This window comes from Bos taurus, chromosome 22 (genome assembly GCF_002263795.3).
Source record: "Bos taurus isolate L1 Dominette 01449 registration number 42190680 breed Hereford chromosome 22, ARS-UCD2.0, whole genome shotgun sequence".
Lineage (NCBI taxonomy): Eukaryota > Metazoa > Chordata > Mammalia > Artiodactyla > Bovidae > Bos > Bos taurus.
The window spans coordinates 42,864,995-42,885,085 of NC_037349.1; the positions used below are offsets into that span (position 1 = coordinate 42,864,995).

Consider the following 20,091-nt stretch of genomic DNA (forward strand, 5'->3'; position numbering starts at 1 on the left):
TCGCTAAAAAGGGGAAAGGGAGAGCAGTGTGGCTCTTGCTCGCACGCTGATTTCAGGAACGTGAGTTCACACCTGACCTTGAAGGACTGTTTCCAGCTAGTTGAAATGACACTTGTTTGACTACCGATATTCAGCCCCCTCATCTTACATTTGCAGCTCCTCTACGGACTACCAAAATAGCACTTTTAAAGAGTTATTGTCTAATCTGCTGTAGGTAATTTTGAAACTGCAGAAAGAGACATTTGCCCCCCTCGTTTGCCCTAGCAGAAAAAGGAACACTACAGGTATTTCAAATCAATTTAAATGAAAGCTACTCTGAAATATGCCTCGTCAGACACAAAAGTACAAATGGGAATTTATTTCCCTGACATTCCTACCAAAAGGAAAATGCTATGCTGAGTGAAATGTGTTAGAACTGGAAGCATCTCTTCTGTCTAGGGGAGGTTAAGCGTTGAGCTCTAACCCAGACAGCAGGATGCACTCTCATGGTTTACTCTCTCCTCGGTGTCTTCCGTCTTTCCCCGATTTGGATGCTATCTCAAGCCCGTTTCTTTGTAATGAACTGCAAAAGGCTGTTCCCCTTTCCCACTCAGTTCAGTGCAGTCGCTCATTCATGTCCGACTCTTTGTGACCCCACGAACTGCAGCATGCCAGGCCTCCCTGTCCATCACCAACTCCCAGAGTTCACCCAAACCCATGTCCATTGAATTGGTGATGCCATCCAGTCATCTCATCCTCTGTCGTCCCTTTCTCCTCCTGCCTTCAATCTTTCCCAACATCAGGGTCTTTTCAAGTGAGTCAGCTCTTCACATGAGGTGGCCAAAATACTGGAGTTTCAGCTTTAACAACAGTCCTTCCAGTGAACACCCAGGACTGACCTCCTTGCAGTCCAAGGGACTCTCAAGAGTCTTCTCTAACACCACAGTTCAAAAGCATCAATTCTTCAGCGCTCAGCTTTCTTTGTAGTCCAACTCTCACATCCATACATGACCACTGGAAAAACCATAGCCTTGACTAGACAGACCTTTGTGGACAAAGTAATGTCTCTGCTTTTTAATATGCTGTCTAGGTTGGTCATAGCTTTCCTTCCAAGGAGTAAGCGTCTTTTAATTTCATGGCTGCAGTCACCATCTGCAGTGACCCTAACCCTTCCCCACTAGAACTCCTCTAAGAGATTCCCTATAGATGCAAGCAGTAGAGACACCACTGGGGATAATTTCTAAACAAGAATCCTATCTCCCCCCAATTATTCTACTGTAGAAATCTGTTAAAATGGTTGCCAGATGTTCAACACACCTACCGATTCATTCGCTCATTCAATCATTTAACAAATAGTTATTGAGCATATGAGGTATACCAGAAGCTATGCTAGGTGCTGAGGACACAGTGGAGAACCCCTGTCATCAGGGAGCTTACAGTTTCAGCTCAGACAGGCAAAAAAGTGAAACAATATCATAAAAGATGAGGGTAGAGCAGTGAAATGAAGACATCACATTAGAGAATAAGGTAGGCACTTCCCTGTGGTCCAGTGGTTAAGACTACTCCACACTCCCAACGCAGGGAGCACAGGTTCGATCCCTGGTAGGGCACTAAGATCCCACGTGCTGTGCGATGGGGCCAAAAAATAATAAATAGATGAATATTTTTAGAGAGAGAGAACAAGGTATATTAAGAACACCCAATTCTGACACAGAACGCTGCTTATTTCATTCCACCTTCTGGTTTCTTGTTTTTTGGTTAATGTGCTCAATTTCAAAGAGTCAAGCCTTTTATTTGTATTAAATCCCCAAAGCAAAATGGTAAGCTGTGTTTTTTTAATTGGCCACCTGCATCCACAATTTGAAATCTGCATGAGAAAAGCAAGGATGCCCTTTGGAAAAAAATGTTTCCCCATATGTTCATCACAAAATGGATTTTAAAAATACATTTAAAAATTAAGAATCTTATGTAACATTACTGTTTTGAAATTACAAACTTAATGTGAAAGTGAAAGTCATTAATCCTGGCAGAAAAAGTCTATTTTAATAATGCACTTCTTTCTACTCACAGGGGAACCCTGCCTATGAGAAATATATAAGACCACTATTACAAGGCCGGAGAGCCAGGCTCTGAGACGACCCGCAGCACTGGAGAGGCACCACCGTGTGCTCGTCATGCTACGGCGCAGGTGTCCTTAAAATCTACAACCACACATGCACGTATTGTTTAAAAGAATCATTATCCTTCAGAGACCGTCTGAAGCATGTGAAATATCTGATTTATTCCAAAATAATCCAGGGGAAGAAACAGGGGGAGTGAATCATTGTTAAAGCTGTTCAATGGGTACGTGGGTGTTTACACTATTCTACTTCCGAATGTTTGAAATTTCCCACAATTAAAAACAAAGCACTATCCATTTGTAGCATCTGTTTTGTGAAATCCCAGGGTTTTGCTTTAGATCTAGCAAAAGCCAACAGATCTATTAGTTATCACTTGTGTTGTCACAGCACACATGTATTCATCCCAGGGCTTAAAAGAAAACACACACACACACTGCTGCTAAGTCACTTCAGTCGTGTCCAACTCTGTGCGACCCCATAGACGGCAGCCCACCAGGCTCCCCCGTCCCTGGGATTCTCCAGGCAAGAACACTGGAGTGGGTTGCCATTTCCTTCTCCATTCCGTGAAAGCGAAAAGTGAAAGTGAAGTCGCTCAGTCGTGTCAGACTCTTCGAGACCCCATGGACTGCAGCCTACCAGGCTCCTCCGCCCATTGGATTTTCCAGGCAAGAGTGATGGAGTGGGGTGCCATCGCCTTCTCTGATACACACACACACGCACCTAAACAATCCTCTTCTAAAAGTGTATATACTTGCCATAGTCTAAATAAAATGTCAATCACCTCACGCCAATCAGAATGGTTGTCACTAAAAAGATAAGAAATAGGGACTTCCCTCATGGTCCAGTGGCCAAGACTCTGCTTCCAGCTCAAGGGGGCAGGGGTTCGATCTCTGGTCAGGGAACTAGATCCCACATGCCACAAGTAAGACCCAGCACAGCCAAATAAATAAATACTTTAAAAGTAAATTAAAAAAAAAAATTTTAAGGTAATAAATAACAAGTACTGGCAAGGATATGGAGAAAGGAAAACACTCGTGCACCGTTGGAGGGGAGTGTAAGTTGGTGCAACCACTGTGGAAAACAGTATGGAGGTTCCTCAAAAAGTTAAAAATAGAGCTATGATGCAGTCCAGCAATTCCACTTCTGAGTATGTGCCCAAAGAAAACAAGGACACTAACTTGAACGGTACCTGTGTACACCTACAGTCACTGCAGCATTATTTACGACAGCAAAGATATGGGAACCATCTAAGAGTCCAACACATGAACGGACAAAGAAATTATGGTGTACATAAACAGCGATATTACTCAGCCGTAAAAAAGAATGAGACTGTACCATCTACAAGAGCATGAACGGTCCTAGAGAGTACTAGGCCATGTAAAATAAATCAGACAAAAGACAGACAAAGGCCATATAATTTCAATTCTATTAAATTCTATCAAAAAAAAAAAATGAGCAAACAAAACAGAAAGAGACTCAAAGATACAGCAGTGGTTGTTGGGGAGGTAGGACACAGGTGAAAGAATAGAAGGCACAAACTTTCAGTTATAAAATAAGTCACAGGATGTAACGGATACCACAGGGAGTACAGTCAGCAACACTGTGGAGACTGGTGACACATGATCCCCAGATTTACCGTGATTGATCGATTCATAATGAATATGAATGTCCAATCACCATGTAGTACACCTGAAATCAACACAATATTGTATGTCAACTATACTTCAATTTAAAACCTGAAAAGAAAAAAAACAGCCCTAGGGATACAACATAAATGTTTAAAAATCAACTCTTCTACAATAAAAATCATTTAAAATTTCATAAAAGACATAACTGTCTCAAATTATCCAAATATAACCACGCTACATTTTTCACATCATTTTCAACTGCCCAAGTTAACACACGCAAAACTAAATATTATCAAACAAATGGCAAAAAACCTCAGCAGGCTACTTTTCCTAATATACTCATATAATCATTTAATCGTTAATAACATAAATCTTAGAAAATTTACCAAAAGCAAACTTATCTCCAGTAATCTGGACAAGGGAGAGGCCTTATAAACGTTTAACTCTTAAAACCCTGGAACAACTAATAGTCATACTTCATACCAGTTTTCAGTCCAAATTAATTTTATCTTTCATTCACCTCTGTTAACAATGCGTTGACTGGCTAAGCTGTTCCTTTCCTTGTTGTTTGTTTTTTAGGTAACCCCTAATCAATTTGAAGTAGGAGACAATTTTCTAAAATGATAACCTCATACTTATGAAACCACAGCCACCTACCAATAGTTAACGTTAAGGGATTTTAGTTTGAAAACGGTGAAAATGGGGGTAATTACAGGTTTCTAGATATTGGTCACTTGTCAAACCTTAAATTTTCAGAACGAAGTGGGCAAACACGGATGTAAGACAGTGTTCTCATCCTCCTTTTAAAGAAGAGAATTTCAGAATCTTCTCAAAGAAAAGGGAGTCTGGGGTGCACAGCCTCGGAACCCTACTCCTCCCTTAGACAACAGGGAAATTTCTGAACTGTCTTTTAAAAGGTGTTCTAGTAAACTAGGAAGTTTCACTATAGTTAACATAATCCTTCCTGTGAGCAACTTCCAAGAAACAGAATCAAATGAACTATGCAAAATAAGACTACAGTGAAATAAATAAAAGTACACCGTATCTCCAACTGTTCTAGATCCTTCGTTCACTCCAGTTTCCTTCTCCTCAGAAAGTTAATCTTAATAATAAATTGCATTCATGGGTCACCATTAATACGTGAGAATAAAATGGCTCGAGTTGGTTTGTCCCTGTGCTCAATACAAAGCTAGAACAAGGGTCACAGAGCAATGACAACCGGAGAAAAATCTATGATCTTCAAAATAAGTCCTATTGGAAAAAAAATTGTCAAGCTGTACGTTCGCTGTCCAACTATGCGCTGTTTTAAACTAAACTAGTAATTTCATCAATTCCTGACTTGACAGCACAGTAGAATTCCATAAACTGCACCCTGAAGCTCCCACTGGGTCCTTCTGAATCAAATACAAACATGCTATAGGCAGTATTTATTAGGACATAAAACAATTCACCTTTTAGACAAGGATTAAGATTTCCCCCCTTAACAATAATCAACCAATACACACCTAATTCTCATATTTCAATTTTTATTGTTTTTTTTTTTTTTTTTCTGGTAGACAGTACCACTTGACAATTATACTGCACCAGGCATAAGATGTTAAGATTTCTACCACAGGGACGTTTTGTATTCAGAATCCAATATAAATATTTCTAGTCAGACATCTCCATGGCTACAGATATTTGGTTGCTTGATTTATATGCATAGAAAGAAACAGTTGTCATAACTGTAAAAAGCAGTACTTAACAAGTACTTTTACATGATTGGAATAGTTTTCCTTTAATATTACAATACTGCTTATTGGTCTGAAAACTAGGTCACCCTACATGATGTCTACATGATGTTCTGATTTTTCCCCAAGGCATCATGAGTACTCTGTTTATTCTTTCACTCCTGCATTTTTAGCCTTCTAGTTGATTTAGGGGCTATTTAATCAGAAATCATTTTAGCACTGCAAAAAAAAAAAAAAAAGCTTTGTTAAATCATTATAGACCATAATGATTTTCAGACTTCTTTGTATTAAAAAAAAAAAAAAAAACGGTATTTGGAGGCTCGGAACAGGCACATGCACACTTGGGGTGAAGGGAACAAAATATAGAGGAGTACTTCCTTCTGGTCCCCAATGCCTTCAAATAAATACAAATATTAAAAAAAAAATCTCACACTGTGATTTAAAAAAAAAAAAAAAGTCAGCCTCTTGGATGTCCTGGGAAGTCCACTTCCAGGAACCTCCCCCAGGGCTGAGGTCAGTCGTCCGTCTTCCGGGCCAGCCTGCAGAAAGTCCAGTTGTGCTCCACCGTGTTCTCGTTGGCCCGCTCACTCATGTGGTGCACTCGGGTGTTGCGGATCGTGAAACCCTGTTTTGTAATGTACTCCATCAGGTGGACGCGGAGAGAGACTTCCTGGTGATAATCACAGGGTCCGAAAGTAAAGGACACCTGGCAATCTCTGGTGTCCATCATGTGCTTATTCCACTTCGTAAAATAGTTTGATATGCCTTCTAGTAAGGAATGAACCTTGGTGGTAATGGTTAACTGGGTTATGATGACAGCTACCGGATTGGAGTACTTAGAAAGCTTCCGGGTACTAGATAACTCCACGACTTCTTCAAAAGTATCCACAGGATACAAAGGCTTGGGGTCATTGAGACACTGAATCAAGGGCTCAATCTGATAAAAGTCTGCTTCTTTCCGAAGCAGATCAAATTCCTTAAAATCCAGGGGTAAGGTCAGCTCTGAAGTTCTTAAGAAGTTGAGGACATATCGGAAAAGAGGTCCATCTCGATCAATGAAGTAATTGCCTTGAGGGTCTCGAGCTGTGGGGAAGTCCCCCCCAAACATGGCTCCAAGCATGGAATCCGGGTAACGCGTCAATGTGGTGAGCGATGTCGTGTACAAGTGTCCACCTACATTTAACGTGACTGGGTCAGTCATCTGAAATTGTTTAAAACATGATCAGTCATCTGAAAATACATTTTTCTTAAATCCTAACTTTGACCAATTAAGAAAAGTAGTGGCAACAAGCAAAGCGCAAGATTCAGGCTACAGCACATCCAGCAAGCCACTGATGCAAAACAGCTTTAGTTTCAGTGAGAAACCCACCCAGATGAAGGGATCGAACATTCACTTCCAACAGAAAAAAGAGCTATGTCCACCGCTTCAGAGCCTTACACTGAAAAAGGAGGGCATGACTTCCGAAGCCATTTAATTTCAGGCCCAGGGTCTAGAGGTTTTCAGGTTAGAGTATATTATGGGAAGAGGAAGAGAAACTTAAAATATACTCATTTTCTCCCCAGTTTAAAAAAAAAAAAAACAAAACTTCTATGTTTCTTAATTCAATTTAACATAAAACAATATAAATGATTGAATAACATAAAGATACCTATTTTCAGTATTTTTGTCTTTTCCCCCTCAAGAAGGGAAAAGATGAAATTTTTTTTTTTTTTAAGATGAAATTTTAAAAATAAAAGTTTGTGTGGACTTAATCTCAACTTTCCATGGAAGAAATAGTGCCAAATACTAACTTAAAATACACAGTTTGGTCAAAACAATCTCATATATTTTGTTGTTGTTCAGTCTCTAAGTCATGTCCAACTCCTTGCAACTCCACTGACTGCAGCCCGCCAGGCTCCTGTCCATTGGATTTTTAAGGCAAGAAGACTGGAGTGGGTTCTCACATACCCAAAGGCTAAGAGCAGCTTTCAAATTTCATAATCTGATAGTATAATCACTTTTGTAACATTAATGTCACAATCTGACCTTTAATTTTGAAAAGCAAGCTTCTCTAAATAATACATACCTTTGGCTTTTAAAACCATACTTAAGAAATAAAGCAAGACAGGTAAAGACAGGTAATATGCGAATAAAACATTTCTTACCAAAGGAAAAAAAAAAAAAACATAGGAAGACACATGCACATGCAAAAGAAAAGTACCAGCGGGCAAGTGGCTCTCAACCATTAACCTCCCACCACAGGAAAATGGCCTGCCGACTGTCACCCACCGCACACTCATTTACCAGTCAGTACTCTACGAAGCAAGCGTCTTAAGAGAAAGATACTTTAAGACCAAAAACACAGTGATTATTACAAGTTACATGGAGAGTCCACGCTGAGCTGGCTTACTTAAAAACACCAAAGTTAAAACACCCAAAAATACACAGGAACTAATTGCGAGGGAGGGAAGGGTTGTACCATTCGTAAGTTCCATTCTCATTGAGATGCATTATACCTAAGAATACATATGAAGCGAGAAAAGACACACAGGAATAATTTGCCAGCCTTCAGAACGCATCCTCAAAAGCCTCTCACCATATAGCCCCAGTCTCCATTATCCATCTGCTCCAGTGCTGCGTCTCGGGGAGCCCAGGTTCCAGGGAAACTTGGGGAAGAGAAAAAGACATGAGACAGTGCATATCACTATGAAAACAGAAGACAGGTTTCTCACCCAACAGCAGGCCAAACACCAGAGAAACACTCATCTTTGTTCTAAGGCAAAGATCTAGGGGAGAAACAATTTCCCAAAGGTCTTCTGGGGTCCCCCGACATCCTTACCACAATGGGTACCTAAGAGACTGGCAAATGTTTATACAGAGCAAAGAGTTATCCTAAACTTTGAGAGGAAGGTAGAGAGTCTAGGGAGTAAACCAGTTATTAAAATTCTACCTGTCTTCTCTGAAAATTCAATTTTTAGAATTCCTGCAGGAGAACATTATGATTAACCCTACAACCTTATCTGGTACAAAACTATGACGATCCTTATCAAAAAGGTTAACAGAGGGAAACAGTACACTCTTTTTCATAAGCATTTCAGCTACATAAACTAAACATCTTAGTAAAAGCATTAAAAACCATAAACCTCCAAGACACTAGCATCTCCTTCCAAGAGAAATACACCAGAAACGTAGCTCTGCTGTAACACAGAAAACCTAATTACATTTCATTTTCTACAATAATCAAAACAAATACAAAACAAGTTAAATGCCGAACCATTAGAGCACAATTTGGGGCAGAAAAGAACCTTACCAATCTATCATGAGAGTCACTAGGCTGGCACTTAGGAAGGGACAGCCTGAAGACATTGATAAACACCCAGATATTCATGATGCCATTTTTATTTTATTTTTATCTACAATTTAAAAGCACTTAAACAGTTTCTCAGCTCCTGAACTGCTTCAGTCCGTTCTCCTTCACGCACATTAATCCCCAAACCTCCCGGCAATGCAAACTCCAGGGCAAATTTCAAAAGCTTTGGCAAGAGACAATAAGAAACATGGACTTAAGGGTATTTAACCAGGAAAAGCACTGTTTGTTTGTTTGTTTGGTCTTGTTTTTTTAACAGATTCATTTTTCCCACTTTTAGAGGAATCTGGCACACTAATTCCCAGAACAGGCCCTGGCTACAGAAGATCACAAAGGCTCTTTCTCAAAAGGTCACTCAGGCATGTAGAGAACATTTGCATAGCACAGCAGGGGCTGAAATCAGAGCCTCAAGCATCCATTTCTCTACCTTGCAAATTCTTCAAAGCAAACCAGCTAAAATGTAAACCAGACAACTGTGCGGTCAGTTTTTCTCCACACTCAGCAGCTGGGAATAGGTAGGGCTCCACATGCTATAGGGTGAGAAATGGAGCAAACATCAAATGCAGGGCTGCGATGACAATCTCTCATTCCTCTGACTGACTTCAACAACAGAATTTTAAGAGAACCAAGAAACAGGTTTTTACCAATTTGTATTATGTGCACCTAATTCAGTTACTGATGCAACAGACAGATCAGCAGATGGAACAACTGAGTGATTTAAAAGGTCAGTCACCCAAAAGTTCTGCTAAGATGCCCACCTCTGGCCTTCTCCCATCACCCAAAGGGTTCATTACTGGCAGCCTCAAAAATAATTCAGTCGACCAACATTCACTGGAGGGTAGAAGGGGAGGTGGGGGGCCTGTGTGCAATCCACATACACAGAAACAGGAAAGTATGGTCCTTGCCCAGGTAGGGCTTTCAGTCTATGAAGAAGGGCCACACGCAACAACTCAAGTACAGAATTCGAAGGTCCCATATAAAAGATGGACCAGCAGAGAGCTCTGGGAGCCAGCGAGAACGCCAAACATGAAAACGGAGGACTTTGGGGAAGGGATCGTCTCAATGGAACTCAGCAGGAATGTTTGGACAACCTGAAAGGGGATTCTAGAATAAAGAAAGAATTTAAGTAAAGGGCTGAGGGCTCCTCTACAACATCCCTGATATAGTAAGCAGAATGTGAATAATTCAGAGAATGAAATGGCACCCCACTCCAGGACTCTTGCCTGGAAAATCCCATGGATGGAGGAGCCTGGTAGGCTGCAGTCCAAGGGGTCGCTGAGAGTCGGACACGACTGAGCAACTTCACTTTCACTTTTCACTTTCATGCATTGGAGAAGGAAATGGCAACCCACTCCAGTGTTCTTGCCTGGAGAATCCCAGGGACGGGGGAGCCTGGTGGGCTGCCGTCTATGGGGTCGCACAGAGTCGGACACGACTGAAGTGACTTAGCAGTAGCAGTGGAGATGCTTCCCTGGTGGCTCGGCTGATAAAGAATCTGCCTGCGATGCAAGGCACCCCGGTTCGATTCCTGGGCTGGGAAGATCCCCTGGAGAAGGGATAGGCTACCCACTACAGTATTCTTGGGGTTCCCTCATGGCTCAGCTGGTAAAGTTTCTGCCTGCAATGCGGGAAACGTGGGTTCAATCCCTGGGGTGGGAAGATCCCCTGGAGAAGGGAAAGGCTACCTACTTCAGTGTTCTGGTCTGGAGAACTCCACAGACCTTATAGTCCATGGGATCATAAAGAGTCAGACACGACTAAGTGAATTTCACTTTCCACTTTCGGAGATGTAACAAAGAGGCACTTTAAGAGATTTGCTCAAGGGCCCATGGCTAGAAATAACTGAACAGGAGTTGGGGTTTTCTGATTCTTAGTCCAAATCTTTCCACAAACCTCTTCCTCCAACAGAAACTGAAAGAATAATATCCAAGAAATGAGAAATCCAAAGGATTAACTTAAAAACCCCTAACAGCCATCTATTAATGCTATCCACCTAGTAAAGGTTTATTTACAAATATAACAGTAACTCAGCCAAAGTGAGCAGTTATCATGGATTTGTAAAATTCCCTTGAAGCAAAATAGCAAGGACCTACTGTCCAGTGTGATTCGAGACTGCTATCTTCGATCTTAAACAACTCCACTCTGCGAATATCCAAACAGTTGAATAAGACATCGGAGATGCCAAAAAAGAAAAAAAGGAGACCAAAGACAAGTAAAAAACAAACGAAGAAACACGTATCATCAAAGTCACGGCTGTTATGCAAGGACCGTCCACTATTAATCCTTTCTTTTTTTTACTGCTAAATCAAAACAAGATAGCTTTTTGGGCAATCACACACACACAGTTAGATGATGCTCCTGAATCTGTTCTACAGCAAAAGGCAAGGTTCTATTCCTGTACAAAGATGTAATAAAACCTCAAAGCTTAATAATTCAGGAAAGTAATTATGGAGATCTACATAAGTCCATATTTCTTTAAAAAGTACCCAAAAGCCTCCCTTCATTCCCGTATAAGATACATCAAAATAAGATGAAGTTACTATCAGTCACTTTCAACAACTACTAAACTGTACCCTCAAAATGAAAATGTTCACTTAAGAGCTATAGAGCAGGAAAAATAGTAATGATTAATTTACATTTTATCTCTATGCCTTACTTCTAAACATCCTCTGTAGAGATGCTCAGATACAGCACAAACAAAAAAAGCAAGGACATTCCTGGTCAACCAATAGCCGGATAATCAACCTCTGAACTGATGACTGTTAGGAGAAGGCAACAGCACCCCATTCCAGTACTCTTGCCTGGAAAATCCCATGGATGGAGGAGCCTGGTAGGCTGCAGTCCATGGGGTCGCTGAGGGTCGGACACGACTGAGCGACTTCACTTTCACTTTTCACTTTCATGCACTGGAGAAGAAAATGGAAACCCACTCCAGTGTTCTTGCCTGGAGAATCCCAGGGACAGGGGAGCCTGGTGGGCTGCCGTCCACTGGGTCGCACAGAGTCGGACATGACTGAAGCGACTTAGCAGCAGCAGCAGCAGGACCATCTTAGAGACAATGCAGATGAATGAAATAAAACACAGTGCAAAAGAATTTCCAGAATAGCTTCAATCTCTTCTACTAAGTCATTTTCCAGAGCCGTTAACAATTAGAAATGATTCATTTGCTTTTCATCTTCTCTCCCTTCTGGCACTCAGCAGTGGAGGACTTAATGAGAAATTGAAGGACCACGAGACAGACAGCAGAAGGAAGCTCTTGAAATGGGCATCAAATGTGCCTGTCTTATTTGAGGAACACACCCCTAATATTTCAGAAAAACAGACAGGAATGGAGATCATGAAGGTACCAATGAAAAACATCTTTCCTTTATAGTGACCTGCCTTACTAAAACTTGTTTTAAAAAACAATGAATGCAACCAAACACAAAAATTCAAAGACTTCTGACCCTGTAAAATCAAGTTCACCTGAAAAGATCTGATCTTTGGTGCAAATAAAATACATGTGGTAACAACCAGCAGAGTGTTCCCAAAGGAAGTACAGCAGTTCTGAAAATTCACCCAGATGCAACTTCAAAGGTTAATTATGACTAATATATAAATTCTGACAGTGTAGTGTTAGCAGATAATTATGTTAAGGAAAACACAAACTCAAGAATTTATGGAAGCCTTAAAAAAAACTGTTAACAATTTTCTACATTAGCAAATGTGAAAAACACACAATTCAACAAGTGAATGACTTAAAGAATAACTTAAGAACCCCTGAAACTCATTTTCCTTACCACAGCAGAACTCAATTACAGGGTTCGTGGTTATGATGAACTAATTTAGCACACATATTCTGGGCTTATCATTTCTGCTACAGACTAAGAATTCTCTGGAATAAAACTCCTGCTCCTATCCTACATAATAACTTACACATTGCAATACACACCTCCAAACTTGAATAAATAATAAACACATCACTATTTCCTTCCCTAAGTTTCCAGGTAGCCCTTTTAAAATGCCTTTCTTTCTACTGAAATCTTTGTGGCTGGCATTCAGAAGAGACAACTCAAGAAATTCCATCTATACATACCTTCAAAATCACCTTTGTGCTGAATTTCTCTGTTCTTGAAATGTGGGAGTTTTTGAAAGTGAAATACTTTTTATAGTAACTAGTTCCGCAACATCTAAAGGAGTCTTTGGGGTTAACATTCACATACAGGCTGGTTTAAGTAGCCAGGCACAGAAGGAGAATATGATTATGGTGTTAGGTGATGCTTGACCACAACCACTACACAAACAGATCATTTCATCCAAAAACGAATCCTTTTTTCTCTCTGCTCTCTCCATGTGGTCTACAAAAAAGGTGCTGTAAGTTAAAAGTGACTTTTCCTACTGAAGAGCTACCACAAATAGTCACAAAACCATACCATTCCTCTTACCTTAATTTCTGTAAGATAAAACAGAATAATACCGCATTCCCAAAAGAACAGTACCACTTAAGCACAGCACAGAGGCAACACCTGGCCTATAGGGTGACAGATGGGGGCTTGGGGTCTGAGGTCACGGGCAGGCCAGAGCAGGAGAGAGAGAAGAAGCCACAGGTGAGGATCCTTAAGCAAGCTTGGCTTCATTACTAATTATAAGACCCAGAGTAAATCACTCTGTATTGCCCAGCTGCTGCTTGGAGAAAAAATAAGTGAGATCACTTACCCACAGTTATGGGTAAACTGGCAAGTGTGAAAATGCTAGTGGCAGTACCATACATACAGTTTCTGTGGTTAATTGAGAAACCTGCGAGTGAACACAAGCAATTCTGAGCCTGGGCATGGAGACCGGGCAAGTATGGAAGAGGAGGGCACTTAATGTGCTTCCAGTCTCCCTCATCAGTCCTCCTTTTCCTGGAGCACCACAAGGGAGAACCACAGGTAAAGAGAGCATCTGGCTTTCACAGAGACCACCAGACGCCTGAACTCTTCATCACAGAAGGAAGGAACTCTAAAGCATGACTCAGGATTATGTCCAAGGCAAAGCCAAATCCAAATAAATATCTGGATTCCATTTTAAATAGACTCCAAATATCAGAATCCAAGACACGTTCAGTGATTCACAGATTCACCCTAGAATTTCTTTATGAAGTAATGCTTTAAGCTGCAACAAATTAAAATTTAAATGACATGAACCTTAGAAACAGCATCTACGGTAGTCCTCACCACTCAATTCTTAATATTTATGATGTTATGCAAAATGAAGTACTAGTATGGTCTGACCAAAGAGCAAGTTGTCTCAACCTACCAACCATGCAAGTTAAAAAAGAGATTTTCCTTTTCCTAGCTACACATCTGTTTATTTGAAAGCATCTCAGTCCTGGGCTCAGCCCTGTGCTAAACGCTGTCCCCTCCCTTCTTTCCTATCTTGGAATCGTTCATATACTCGGGCGTTTGTGACAGCAAAGAAAATGAACATGCCAGGGGGAAACGGTAAGACACGCTCAGGCTACCCCAAACGCTCTTAGCCAAACCAAGTTACCTCGGGTCTCTTGGCACTCAAACCTCTTCCATCACAAAGCCCTAAAACTGGAAGTATCCAACTTGTTCTAGAACTGGTATAGTTGCAGAAACATTATAACTTCAGCACAATATCCAAAAAGGATCTCTGCTTCGTTTCTCGAGTCCCACCCCTCAGACACAGCCTCCACCACTGACAGCCCGGCAGGTGCTTCAGGGGCTCCTCATTACCATGGCCATTTATCACCTCTGACGTCCAGCATTAAAAATGCCCTGGCACACACAAATCTGGGCATTAAGAACTCAGCTGCGGTCAGTCTCTCTTTGGGGCAGAAAAATTCCCTAAGGCAGGGTTCAGAAGTCCTGCCGCAGGCTTTAAAATAAGGTAAACTGTAGCCAATAAGCACCACCCACAATCAATCATTTTCCAGCAAACCTCGAGGTGCTCCCGTCCCGGCTTCACTGCTGCCCACTGGCAGAGTCCCCCACCCCGACCCGGGCCCCGGGCGTGGGACGGGAGACACTTGGGGCCCGGGCATGGGGCGCGCACCCGAGCCCTGAACCCGGGTCCGCCGAACCCGCAAGTCCCAGCGGGGCAGGCCCCGGATCCTCCGCCCAAGGCCGGCCTCTGGTCGCGGGCAGCCCGCGGCGGGCTCGTGCCAGCCCCGGAGCGCGCCGCCTGGACTCCCCAAGGTCCCCTGAGCGCGGCCCCGCCACCACCCGGGTTCCCCTCAACCCCGCTGCCCGGCCGCTCCGCGCGGTCTTCTGCTAGAGCCCGGCCCTCCCGAGCCCCGGGCCTCCGCGCCGTGGGCCCGCCCCTACTCACTGCGCTGCGGCGGCGGTGGCTGCCGGGCCGGGAGACGCCGGCGGCCGGAGAGCGCGAGCGCGAGGACGAGCAAGCCCGCGCCCGGCGGCGGCGGCGGCGGCGGCAGAAGGGACGACTGAGCCCGCGCCCGGAGTTGCGGCTGTTGCCGCCCGGCGCGGGCGGCGCCTTTCCAGCGGAGACGCGGCGCCACAGGCGCGGGCGCCCCCTAACGGCGGCGCGGGCTAGTGACCGAAGGGCCGAGCGGCTGGAGAAACTCAAACCAGGCGTAGCCTGGGCGGCTCCTTCATCCTGGCTCCGCGGCGGTCCTGAAGCCCCGCCCCGACGCCCGATCCCGCCCCCGAAGCTCGGGCCCAAGACCCACGTGCTCCGCCCAGAATTCGCCCGACGTCCCGCCTCCGCCCGCACTGGGGGATCTGCCCAGCCCCCGGCACTTTTCGCTAGGACTCAAGCCTAGTTTCTCCTGTCATTTTACTTAAGGGACCCCGACCAAGTGCCAGGCCTGGCGAGTAAAGCGGTCACCAAGAAGGAGGGGCTTCCTAATGAAAGGAGAAACATTAAAGACCCAAGTAAACAGCCGACAAAACAATGACCACACAAAAAAAGTTATGATTATAAAATGTTGGGAGGTACATGAATTCGATGGAGAATAAGCGGAGGGGGCCTCTGCTGCAGATACGGTTGACTATACAAGATCTGGACTCTGGGACTGTGGTCCCAGGACTCCTGGCCTTGCCCTCTGTGGGATTGATAAGGTCACCTCTCCAGTCTTTTGTGGGCGGAGTAGGGAAAGACAGCCAGCTGGAGAGAAGGGCAGCAGAGGAAACGACCAGTGCAAAGGCTCTGAGGATTGAAGGAGCCAGCCCGAGAGGAAGCTGGCACCAATACTGTCCTCATTTCACCACGAAGGAAGCCAAGGCTGCAAGAGTGGGGAATTACCTAAAGTCTCTGAGCTAATTGGTTTCCAAACATAGATTCCTTCCAAACGGAACTCACTTCCGGCTAACCAAATCCCCATCCCTTTCCATGTGAGATCAGGTATAGGGTTTTTGCCATTTCTCCTTCACAATAAGCAAGAGAGTTCCAGAGAAACATCTATTTCTGCTTTATTGACTATGCCAAACCCTTTGACTGTGTGGATCACAATAAACTGTGGAAAATTCTGAAAGAGATGGGAATAACAGACCGACCTGCCTCTTGAGAAATCTGTATGCAGGTCAGGAAGCAACAGTTAGAACTGGACATGGAACAACAGACTGGTTCCAAATAGGAAAAGGAGTACGGCAAGGCTGTATATTGTCACCCTGCTTATTTAACTTATATGCAGAGTACATCATCCCAGAGAAGGAAATGGCAACCCACTCCAGTATTCTTGCCTGGAGAATCCCAGGGACGGAGGAGCCCGGTGGGCTGCCATCTATGGGGTCGCACAGAGTCGGACACAACTGGAGCGACCTAGCAGCTGCAGCAGAGTACATCATGAGAAACGCTGGGCTGGATGAAGCACAAGCTAGAATCAAGATTGCTGGGAGAAACATCAATAACTCAGATATGCAGATGACACCACCCTTTGGCAGAAAGTGAAGAACTAAAGAGCCTCTTGATGAAAGTGAAAGAGGAGAGTGAAAAAGTTGGCTTAAAGCTCAACATTCAGAAAATGAAGATCCTGGCATCCCATCCCATCACTTCATGGCAAATAGGGAAACAGTGGAAACAGTGACAGACTTTATTTGGGGGGGGCTCCAAAATTACTGCAGATGGTGACTGCAGCCATGAAATTAAAAGACGCCTACTCCTTGGAAGAAAAGTTATTACCAACCTAGACAGCGTATTAAAAAGCAGAGACATTACTTTGCCAACAAAATTTCGTCTAGTCAAGGCTATGGTTTTTCCAGTAGTCATGCATGGATGTGAGAGTTGGACTATGAAGAAAGCTGAGTGCCAAAGAATTGATGCTTTTGAACTGTGGTGTTGGAGAAAACTCTTGAGAGTCCCTTGGACTAAAAGATCCAACCCGTGCATCCTAAAGATCAGTCCTGAGAGTTCATTGGAAGTACTGATGTTGAAGCTGAAACTCCAATACGTTGGCCACCTGATGTGAAGAACTATCTCACTGGTAAAGACCCTGATGCTGGGAAAGACTGAAGGCAGGAGGAGAAGGGGATGATGGGATGAGATGGTTGGATGGCATCACTGAGTCAATGGACATGAGTTTGGATAGACTCCAGGGAGTTGGTGATGGACAGGGAGGCCTGGTGTGCTGCAGTCCATAGGGTCATAAAGAGTTGGACATGACTGAGCAACTGAACTGAACTGTACTGAACTTTACCAGTATAACCACTTGCCTTGGAAACTCACCTGTGCGTCACCATTTCGAGTATGTGACTGCCTCTGGTGTTTATCTGCACGATCATCGCAGTTATATGATATTTGGTTTTCTCTGAAAAACTCAGTGGGCTTCCCAGGTGGCTCAGTGGTAAAGAATCTGACTGCCAAGCAGGAGACGCGGGTTCCATCCCTGGGTCAGGAATACCCCCTGGAGAAAGAAATGGCAACCCTCTCCAATATTCTTGCCTGGAGAATCCCACGGACAGAGGAGTCTGGCTGGCTGAAAAGGTTCCATAAATGGCATACGCTTCATTAATATACCTGAGTGCACCATTATATTCAAGAAGACCAGGTGAGGATACAGGGGAATGTGTGTAAAAATAAGCAGTGCACGCAATGGTATATATGGTACAATCCTGATTTTATTTTCAAAAATGTAAATATCCATAGACAAACATTTTGAAGGAAATATATCAAATCATTGATCATAGTCTAGGCAGTAGGATGGGAATATTAGTGACATTACTTTCAAATGTTCTTCTGAATTTTCTATCTTTTCTAGAGTGCGTGGATGCTGAATTTATAATTAGAAAAAAAAGTTTTATTTTTTAAGAAAGATAATTCTGACATTACCCAACACTCAGACCTCCAGGATTTGGTGCCAATGAAAATCCAAAACTGCCCTTTTCTTACTGGTATCCCTGAAGGAGTCATTTCCCCTCTCAGGACGTCTATTTCCTCATCTAAAAACTCAGAGGAATTAATTTTTCAGTGGTTGTGTCACTACAATTCCTACATATCTAGAAGTTTTATTGCTATTGTAACTTATCAAATTTACATTTTATAACATATTGATAGTTACTGAAATGTGGTTCATTATCTGTAATTTTATATTCAGCAACTCTTTTAGTTCTAATTGAGTTCTAATAAGTTTATATGCGCTCTTGAATTTTCTATGTAAGCAGATATAGAGTCTGCAAGTAATAACATTTGGAATCTTCTTGTCCAGTCTTTATTTTCTTTTCCTTATTTTACTGCACTAAAACCTCCAGCACAAATTTGAATAATGATGATAGTGGCCATTTCTATCTTGTTCTTGACTGTTTCTAATATGGCACCATTAAATATGGTGTTTGTTGCAGATTTTTGGTGGATTCCCTTTATCAGAATAAGGGAGTACTATTCTGCTTTATTATGAATGGGTGTTGTATCTTTCTGACCTAGGGATTGAACCTGGGTCTCCCGTATTGTAGGCAGATTCTTTACCATCTGAGCCACCAGGGAAGCCCTGGTGAATTTTATCAAATGTGAGATTTCCCCCCCAATGTAGTTAATTACAATCATGGCTTTTACTGTATTAAACCATCCCTGCATTCCTGGAATAAACACACCTTGATGATGTGTGCTTTTTTTCTTCTTCGTATAGTACTGGATTTCATTTGCTAATATTTTATTTGGAGTTTTTGTATCCATTGCTATGAACAAGATATGCCTACGATTTTTCCTATCATACTCTCTCTCTGTCTGGTTTCATTATCAAAGTGACATGAGCCTCATAAAATAAATTAAGGAGTGGGTGTCTACTCATTAGAGCAGGCTCTGTAAGACTGAGATTTTTCTGTTGTTTGGGTTTTCCAGAGGATTCTCCTATAGGTCATCCTGATTTGGGGCCTGGGGGTAGAGAGTTTACCCTTGTATCCTGACTCACAGCATTCAACCTGATCTCAGGGCCCACTTCTCCACCTGCAGAGCTCTTGTGGGGCCACCAGGAATCTCTTTGTTGCTGAATCTGAAAGATACCCTTCAGATCTCCCTGAAGTGACATCACTGACCACACTCTCCTGGGGACAACCTCTTCCCCAGCCCTGTTCTAGTTTCCTCCTCCGTCTCAGACTCATGAAGATGCTCCTCCTCTCGGTTTACCCACTCCTATGCCCCGGTGTCTGGCTGAGGCTGTACTCTCTTCTCCATCTACCCTCCCTGTGGACTAACTCAGATACCTCCATGAATGCCATTATTGTCTCTAAAGCCAAAGCCCTCCCAAATCCATACCTCCAGCCCAGGCCTCTCTCCTGAACTCCAGACCAATAAATGCTGTGTATGCTAAAGCCCCTGCTATGTGCCAAGGACCTATGCTAAATGCTTTTATCCTCTGTATCAGTTATCTACTTCTTACTGTTCAGTTCCTCAGTCGTGTCTGACTCTGCGACCCCATGAACAGCAGCATGCTAGGCTTCCCTGTCCTTCACTATGTCCTGGAGTCTGCTCAAACTCATGTCTGTTGATTCAGCAATGCCATCCAACTATCTCATTCTGTCATCCCCTTCTCCTCTTGCCTTCAATCTTTCCCAGCAAAGGTCCTTTCCAATGAGTCGGCTTTTCGCATCAGGTGGCCAAAGTATTGGAGCTTCAGCTTCATTCCTTCCAATGAATTTTCAGGGTGGCTGCGTGATAAATTGTCCCAAAATTTAATTTAAGGGCTTAAAACAACAAACTTTCCTTTTTTTTTTTTTTTGGTTACACCACTCAGCCTGTGGACTCTTAGTTTCCAGACCAGGGTCTGAACCCAGGCCAGGGCAGTGAAAGTGCCAAGTCCTAACCACTGGACTGCCAGGGAATTCCCAACAAATGCTTTTTTATCTTACAG

The 20,091-nt window shown here is 43.1% G+C and overlaps 2 protein-coding genes across 32 annotated transcripts in view; one reads left to right on the forward strand and one right to left on the reverse strand.

Annotated features, from left to right (window-relative positions):
- Positions 1-2,395, forward strand: part of ACOX2 (acyl-CoA oxidase 2) — a 30,817-nt gene extending 28,422 nt beyond the window's left edge. For 15 of the 16 annotated variants that reach the window (XM_015459571.3, XM_059879628.1, XM_015459576.3 and 12 more), the window contains one exon: positions 2,050-2,395. In XM_015459571.3, coding sequence (XP_015315057.1) covers positions 2,050-2,112 — 63 coding nt within the window. In that variant the 3' untranslated portion in view covers positions 2,113-2,395. 16 annotated transcript variants of the gene reach the window in all.
- Positions 2,396-5,236: 2,841 nt separating this feature from the next.
- KCTD6 (potassium channel tetramerization domain containing 6) overlaps positions 5,237-20,091 on the reverse strand; it is a 48,118-nt gene continuing 33,263 nt past the window's right edge. For 9 of the 16 annotated variants that reach the window (XM_015459612.3, XM_005222914.5, XM_005222912.5 and 6 more), the window contains 2 exons: positions 8,034-8,103; positions 5,251-6,658 (listed from right to left, as the gene is read on the reverse strand). In XM_015459612.3, the coding sequence (XP_015315098.1) occupies positions 5,972-6,658; positions 8,034-8,103 (757 nt within the window). In that variant the 3' untranslated portion in view covers positions 5,251-5,971. 16 annotated transcript variants of the gene reach the window in all.